The 8,851-nt window shown below is 42.7% G+C and overlaps 1 protein-coding gene across 1 annotated transcript; it reads right to left on the bottom strand.

Moving 5' to 3' along the window:
* Window positions 1–2,641: 2,641 nt before the first annotated feature.
* On the bottom strand, window positions 2,642–7,811 carry Npf (neuropeptide F). The gene is made up of 3 exons (XM_076792287.1): window positions 7,694–7,811; window positions 5,333–5,536; window positions 2,642–3,434 (listed from the first exon to the last, which is right to left on the bottom strand). Exons 2-3 carry the CDS (start codon window positions 5,518–5,520, stop codon window positions 3,185–3,187), a joined length of 438 nt encoding a protein of 145 aa, XP_076648402.1. The 5' UTR covers window positions 5,521–5,536; window positions 7,694–7,811; the 3' UTR covers window positions 2,642–3,184.
* Between the last annotated feature and the right edge of the window lie 1,040 nt (window positions 7,812–8,851).

Raw genomic sequence — 8,851 nt, 5'->3', positions numbered from 1 at the left:
TACCCAGCCCTCGTGTGCATCGTACTCCTCAAAATTTACGGAAGTCGCACGCAGTTCGCAATGAAACGTGAGTGGAATTTTGAGTCATATTCGCTCTATTCAAGCTCCGATAATCAGCTTTCAGTCGCGAACAGTGTTTGTTTTTGCAAGATCGATAGAAAAGCCGACGAAATACCGGAAACCGCGATCGTGCTCGTTCTCAAACACTTAGACGATCATCAGTGGATCATTGTAGTCCTCTCGACACTTGGACAATGCCAATTGAAAGCCCGACAAGTCGTCTTTCTTTATTCTATCCAGTTTTGTAAATTAAAGTTTCAAGTGTGTAGAACACTCTGTGAAAACAACTTTTGGATATTCGAACTTCCAGTAGACCGCGGATTTTTATGCAAAATATAAATTTTTTAGTGCTATTAAATTAAACAATAGTGCCCCTAAATTCATCTAATCTTGCTATTCGTCAACAAAAATATTAAAGAAATTTTACAAAGAAATTGAAAGTGGGTACCCGGTTGTCCACATAAGTTTGAAACAGTAAAAACATATGAAGAATTTAAAGATGCTGTTATATTATTTTCAATGTATTAAGCATATTAAGAAAGGAATAACATTCGTATTTCACCCCAATTTGTTGCAATTCTGATAGAAAGTTTTTACCTTGCACAAAGATCCGCAAGCTCGACATAAGGGTTAAACACGGTTTTAGTTATAGATAGAAAAGAGTTTCCGCTTTTGGGTGATCGGTCTTTGCAGATTGGGCGTGGCCTCACCCGAGTGGGCGTGTTCTGGTTGCTCTTCTCGGAGCCACGGCGCTCTCGGGCAAAATGTAGTCCTGTTCTACAGATTGATCCTGCGTTTTTCACGTTCCAGGCTTTTACGTTCTGGCGGTCGTCGCCGCGATGTTCGCTCTCTGCGAGGTGAAGGAGATCTTGACGGAGTGTCCAATAGTGAGCAACGATTGGTGGACGATTCACATCCCTCACGAGACGAATCCCCATTGGTTTTACAAATGCCATGCTGGGAGGAAGGTTTTGTTCAAGTGCCCGTTGAACACGGATCCTCCGTTCGAATTGTGCTACAACCCTGAGCTGCAGGTCTGCGATTGGCCGTGGAACGTGACTGCGTGTGGGGGTGGGCCTCCGCAGCCTCCGCAGTCCACGCAGCCCACGCAGCCCACACAACCCACGCAACCCACACAGCCCACGCAAACCACGCAGCCCACACAGCCCACGCAACCGACGCAGTCCACGCAGCCCACGCAACCCACGCAGCCCACGCAAACCACGCAGCCCACACAGCCCACGCAACCGACGCAGTCCACGCAGCCCACGCAACCGACGCAGCCCACGCAGCCCACGCAACCCACGCAGTCCACGCAGCCCACGCAACCCACGCAGCCCACGCAGCCGACACAGCCCACGCGGCCCACGGACCCCAATCCATGGGGTTGTCCTGTCAATGGCAAGCTACCTTACGAAAAGAACTGCAAGATGTACTACGACTATGACGGAATTCCCGTGTGCTGTCTACAAAACATGGTCTTCAATCCCAAGTTCTGCGTATGCGACATCCCCAGCAACGTACCTACCTGCGTTCCAACGGCTGCCAACTACGAAGAGTGTTCACATTAACTGCATCTAGCCCTTGGACGGCTTCTGACTATTTCATGACAGCTACAACTAAACCCATCCGAAGCCCTGCATAGCAATTTTCTTATACGTAATCCAATGCTTTGAGATCAACGTTTCTTCTCAGACTGACTGCTGAGAAGCTAGAGTCTGGATGAAATGCTAATAACTCCGGGTGTGATCAGGATGGACCCACTTCCCGACGTCCGAGGGTTAACTTGTTTTAAACTCTTAGTTAGTTAATTTTCTTGGTTCGCCTAAAGCAAACCGACGAGCACGCACTTACGATCTGCGTGCCTCTATTATTTTGTAAACCTTCATTGTAAGTGAGTGAGTCTCGAGTCGAGGATTCAGCTTGAACGACAATAAAATGCACGAATCGAAATCGTCTGGCACGCTGTTTTATTTCCAATAGTAGATCCGCGATCGACCCGCCGCGCGATCTAGACCGATGATACTCCGTCCAATTTGCAGCCTCGCAGCTGTTCGACTTCCGGTTTCGATTAACACCTTATCTGTCGATAGCCTATTAATACGAATTTCAGGAATTGTACTATACCAAAAGGAAGAAATGTTCTTTTGCATTGTACTCTGAAACGAAATTCTTTGATCGCGCGACTGGCTTTTTGGTTCACAATTGAAATTGCTGTTGAGGCATCCATTCAAAATTCCTTAGCCATGGTCCAGAGGCTCTGCAACAATTATAAGGCAGTCGCAGATAGATAATTTTTCAACTTTTATTTTTCAGCTCAATCTTAGGTCGTTTGTAACCAAAATAGTTCATTGTTCCGAGCACGCATCTTGAGCAGACGGGAATTAGGGGGGGGGGGGATCCATGAGTTTCTGATTGGCTTCTGTCTTTGTTAAAATAAGATAATCTTTAATTAGTACAATTACCATTTCTTTGTGTCACTACATCATTTAACATTACGCATTGAACCAGCCGACGACGCTCGAAACTGCCTCGACGAATTCGTTGTTTCGACGACTTCCAGAGTTGCCACGAAGCCAACATCGGAATAGAATCAACTTAACTAACGATCTGGCTAAGAAACAAATGTGCTCGACTCGATGCACGGTGAGCCAGGATTGCGAAAAGCTGAATAAACTTCATGTCTCTGTTAATAATATGTTAGGAACCGTCCGCGGATCTTTATGAAAAGTAAAAATATTCCGTACAAATTGTATAAAATGGTGTCCAAATAGAAGCTCAAACTAGCAGATTGATGTTTCTGAATTCCTTTAAACTGTCAGAGATTTAATTTTCGTCAGAAATGCATCAATTTTAATTATTATTTGCAAACAAAACAGTTTTGGAAAAGGCTCACTGTGCGCTGGCTGACGACCCGAGAAAAGTCTTCGAGTGCGAAGACTTGAACTTTGTTCGCTCGGCTCCGAGGCCGTGCGTGAGCGCGTCGCAATTTATTCCAAGCTGATTCAGTCGCCGACTGTTAGGCTGCGAATTTTTCAAATTGCCTTTGAGGAAAATCGAGGGAAAATTCCTGTGGAAAAGAAAGGAGGAGAATGGAGCGGGGGGGGGGGGGGTGCATCGAGCTTTATTGCACACCGTCGTAGTATTTCTCCGATATGTCCAGCATTTGGTACGGTCTCGATGCGTGTTTTTCGTCCTCGGAGTTTTCCATCTCGCGAAGAAACTGACGGGTGGCCAGCCTCCGTTGGTCGAATCTCGGCTGCTGACGTTGCTGCTGTTGCTGAGAGTCCTGAGAGACGTCCAGGATCTTCATGGTGTCCCAGTTGCGACCGATTGGAGACACGGCGAATGGAATCTCTCCCCTTTTGCCGTACCTAATTGGTTTCACAAGGCAACGTTAAGTTATCGGATGACAAGTGAGATGATCGATGCGTTTTAAAAAAATCGCACCGAAAATCGCAATTCGGTACAACTATACTCTTGCGTTGAACTTCGTTATCGATGAAAATATTCCACGCGATATGTACAGTGACTACCAAAAATATTCGGACACTAGCTATAACTAACTTTACGACTTGATAATTCCTTTGTTAATGAAGCAATCGTCCCGGGAATTGTTTCGACCAATAAAATATCTATTAATGTTGATAAACATAAATAATTTATTTGAAAAATATATGATACGTAAATTCCGTAATAAAAATTAGCAAAAGAAATAATGTACCATTTTTGGCTCACAAAAATATTCGGACAATATTAATTTTTCAATTTAGATAATGTAATTTAGCATTACAAAATTTGTTTAATATTTCGTGGTATAACCATTTTGTTTAAGAACATGTCTTAACCTGTTTGGCATATTGTTTGTAATTATTTTAAATATTCAACAGTTATATTCGACCACTCAGTTGCAAGTCTTTGTTTTAATTCAGCTATCGATGTAATTGGGGATTTTCGAATTTTTCTATCCAATTCATCCCATAAATTCTCGACAGGATTAAGGTCCGGTGATTGGGGCGGTGAATGAAGAATTTTGGGGCAGCGGTATAATAAAAATTCTTGCACAATACGTGACTTGTGCTTGGGGTCATTGACTTGGTAAAACTTAAAATTATTATTAAATTATTGTTAAGCCTCATTTTTTCAGCACTTTGAATTAAATTATTTTTGAGTATATTTAAATAATGATTTTTGTCCATGATACCGTCAATAAACACTAGGTTACCGACTCCATATGACGAAATGCAAACCCAGACCATTACGCTACCTCCGCCGTGTTTCACTGTACCTCTTGTATTTTCAAAATTAAACTCTTTATTTGCTTTATTCACTAAACTCATTTCTATCTTTTCTGCATCACTGTACACCATCGTTTCAGAGAAGTAACGTTATCTATCACAATCGAATAAATCCCAATGAATTTCTTAAACGTACTAATTAGAGTCACCGAAAGTTACAATTTATTGTAAGCGTGTTTACACTCATTAGTCAAGGTTGAAGAACATTTCTTGAAACCCTAGGGGATCATGTCATCGTTATTTCACTATTTGCATCAAGTGTCCTACTTTTATGAATTTTTCGTACTCAAGGTCACGTGTAGGTCATAACAGTACAGGTCATTGGATTCGTCTTGACCTCGGCTATCATAGATACAATGATAATAAAAATATATCATTCCGTTTAAAAAAACTTCGAGATCTTGAAATCTCAAATAATATAACCTTGAAAAAAGTTTTTTGCCTATCATAATATTTGTTCCACTGCACCAACTAATGTTTTCCTCTGAAATTTTCTTCTATCATAAAAAGCAAGCGATATATTTTAGATGCTCGAGTTAGGTGAGACACTCTGTATATGAATTCTTTTGGATGACTTGGTCTGATCGATTGAACAGTTTTCGGCAGGTGTGTGTGTGTGCGCGCGTCATGGACATTCTGGGGACTTTCATACGAAATAAAAATCGTTTCTCACCCCTTAATTTGTATACTGCTTGAAGTTACACCCACACATTTTCGCATAAATGCATACAATCCACATAACAACAACCGAGTGTACCCGTGGTACTCAATTTCCTTTTAAAGCTTCTTTAATGCATTTGTTGACTAATATAGCAAGATTATTTAGTAGATGTTTCTCGGGTGATCAGAGATTGACATTTGCGGCATAAAAATTTGCGTTGAGACTGTATGTCATTGAATATTGTAGAAAATTTTGTTTAACCCTTATTGATATAAGGGTTGATTTCTCCCCGTTTCAGCAACGCGATGGTTACCTGGCTTTCCCGTTCAGCGTGTATAGATCCGTGAGGTGATCCAGATATTTTCGCAGATCGTCCCAATTGGAGACCTCCACCCTCCTCGTTGGTTCTGGGTTAGGTTCACAGTGAACCATCGTTGTCTGCAGAACGACGAAAGCGACCAACAGGCAGACCGCGTTCTGACACGATCGCATTCTTTGCATCGAGATTATCTCTGCTCTGTAAAATATACACATCAATGTACACATAATACATAAATAATTTACTTGAATTTTCCTAGTCTATGATTAGTTTCCAAAAATCTCCCCGTGTTGTGTAACTTTCCTCTAAAGATTCACGTGGAATTCGAGATGAAACACCGAGGACAATAGACAGATATTCCGTGGAGTACGTGACCGTGATTGTCGTTCGCGTACCGTAATATTGTCAGCTGGTATCGCGGTGTTGGTGCGCGATCGCATCCGACTCGACCGTTGCACGTGCAGAAAAGGACCGAGAATATAACCAGCGTTAACGCTTCGAAGTTGACCGGAAACCGAACTGGAAGTCGAGTTACCTGTTGCATCTGCAACTTCGACTAAAACTTGCTCGCGGCGGACGCTGTTTCGAATTGAACGTCGATGTCGAGTAGATCGAGAACCGACGAGTCGTGTAATCAAAGTTTAAAAATTTGCTATTAATATTTTTCGTTGGGCAACCCGATTCCCTGAAAATTCAGTTGATCGTGTGAACATTGACAAGAAGCGATTGCAAGACTGCAATGATGTCAAAATTACATCAGGCCATTGATAAAATCTAAAGAAACGCGCGAATAAAATCTAACGTGAACGCGACTTTAATGATCGCGCGTTTTCGCGACGATGTTCGTGCAACGTGGAGCGGCCGAATTTTATGAGGCACGTCTCGATTCCGCGCGTTTATGGCTCGTGTTCGCGATACGACGCCCGACGGATTATCTCGTTCCACGGTCAGTTTTCATAAAGCCGGGAAACACACTGAATCGACCGTCCCTCTCGTTTTATAGCGGCCGATGGTCTAAAAGAATACGCATCGTTAGGTGAAAACTACCGCATAGAAGGTACTCCCGCGAGCACGATAATCCCGCGACAAAGCTGCGGGAAGAAGAGGACGAATATTCCCGTAGGACACGCCGCTGCCATGCCGCCGAACGCGTTCGGTCCTCATCGGGGCGGGTTGCCCTTTGTCCGCGAAAATGTCATCGTTAGTTAACCCATTCGTCGCGGAATCTATCGGAAATTTCAGCCCACTGTTCGATGCACGGAAATTCTGGATTGAAAGACCTCATCAGTGTAATCAGTATCACTGTGCCTTCGAGCTCGAAGCTAGCCGCAATGCTGGCGTAACCTTAAGAAAATGATTCCTGTTACACCCGAACTATATACAGCTTGGTGGGTCAATTGGTTTTCTTTTTTAAACATTTTTATACGATTTTACAAGAATGATTTTTTTATATTTTTGTTTTTTTAATTGCAGTGTGCATACATATACACACGTTTAACAGTAATTACTGATTTTCCTGGAAAGAAAATTCCTTCATTCGACTCTATTCTTCACGCTTCCTTTAACAATGAGAACTGAAGATCGGAGAAGGAAGTATCCAAGGAAATTATGATTCTTTTCCCTGCTACATTGTTCTCCAAAGAAAGAAATTCAAAAGACTTTCCGGCGATGCGAGAGACAGAAGTGGACACACACTCTACCGAGTCTCTTGCTTTCAAGTAACATGAACAAGCTGTAGAACACTGTCACGGAAACCCACATAGAAAATTGAAATTATTGAAACCTTGTTAAATTAATTAAAGCCTAACGTCGCGATATAATTGTCGGATGAAATAGCAACCTCGTCGAGTAACTTTTTGGAATCAATTGCAGCTCGACGAAGGATCAGAGAATTGCTCTAGAGCCGACAGAAAATTATGGCCGAGGCAATACACTTATTACTAGACTGCGAATTTTATGCACTTATTAATACAGCCTTGTAAAGACATCAGAAGGATTGAACGATGTTAGTATATTATCCTCGACTAATTAAAATTATTAAAAACAAGAAATGCACTTGGACGTAACCTCTGTTTCTTAGCATTGACTTGGCAAATTTTTATTTTGCATAAAGATCGGCTAATTATTACCGCCTTCGCGTTCGTTCATATTTTTGCTAGGAAGAAAGCTGTTACAGAAAGAGGATAATTTGTAACATTTTTTTCCCCTGCACCGCGTTCGAATTAAACAATCACTGAAGCAGCGAGGAGATTGCACTCTTATGCGACAGACGTTTCCACAGCACGAATCCACAGCACAGTTTCTCGATACACGAACGACGCGGGAATGAGATTTGCTTTTAGAACACCTACTCACCGGTGGATCGGGTGCGTCGATTCGAGGTTTTGCGAAGCTGTGCGAGGTTTTGCGGCGACAAGAAAACCGTTTCTCTATCCAGACGAGCGATTTCGGAGTTCGGATCGGCCGCTCGTGCCACTGACAGGAGTATATATACCTTAACGCACCCTACGACGCATCCCCTCGGCTGCAGCACGTCTATCGCGCAGCCAATCCACGAGATCCTACCCCACCAGTTCAACCCTCGGCTCGCGCTACGTGCTGCCATCGAAGTGCCACCAAAAAGAACACCGACTGTCCGATTTTCTAAAAATCTTCCATTTTTAACCCCAGAACGACATTCTCAAACTGCTAGCGAACCCACCAAATTTTTATTTTGCCCACAACCGTGGACACCGACGTGAGAATATGAACTCGATTTGAAGCTCGAAGCTTCTAATTTCGCTGTCCACCATTTTCTTCTAAACTTCGTGTGAAATAAAAATTGTCCAACTCTACTGCAAGAAACAGTAGTTAAACGAAAGTGTATTTCCTCTTTTAATAATTTTAATATCCATTCAATTCTTCTGCTGTCTTTACACTTTGGCATTCGACTAATAAACCGAAGACTTTCATAAAACAGCTAAACGCATGACGTGTTCGTGATCCATAATGCACAATTTCCGGATGTTATTATAAATGATAGAATTCCCGTTTTCATGAATATTCGGTAAAATGAAATGAATGGATGTGGGGGAGGGCTTGCGAGGTTAGCATGCGCTCGGCAAAGGTTGCGCGTTGATTAAGCGCGTCTTGCACAGTTGCATTTTGTGCCAGACGTATCTGCATATGGAAATTACTGTCGCGTTTGTAGACCAGATACCGTGTGAAATAATAGGAAAGTAAACGTGGGCAGTTGTGTGACAACTGTTGTCAACAATGAGAGTTGTACGATCGACTTGACGATACCGAGTTTCACGAACGATTTGACAAGGTTGAATCGCGGCATACAAAGGTATCCGAGAGACTCTAATTTTCTTTCCAGCAGACAATAAACCTTGGCGAACGTGCAATCACATTGGTGCGCGACGCAGCTTCGCTCTCCAGACTCTCCAGAAGCATAAAAACGAATATTACAGTCGCGCAAAGGATCCTCGTACTCGCTCACTCGCTCGCCAATCGTTTTAACGATCAAAC

The sequence above is a fragment of the Halictus rubicundus genome, chromosome 1 (genome assembly GCF_050948215.1).
Source record: "Halictus rubicundus isolate RS-2024b chromosome 1, iyHalRubi1_principal, whole genome shotgun sequence".
Classification (NCBI taxonomy): Eukaryota; Metazoa; Arthropoda; class Insecta; order Hymenoptera; family Halictidae; genus Halictus; species Halictus rubicundus.
The sequence above is the reverse complement of the archived record's forward strand: the minus strand, read 5'-3'. Positions and strand labels throughout refer to the sequence as shown.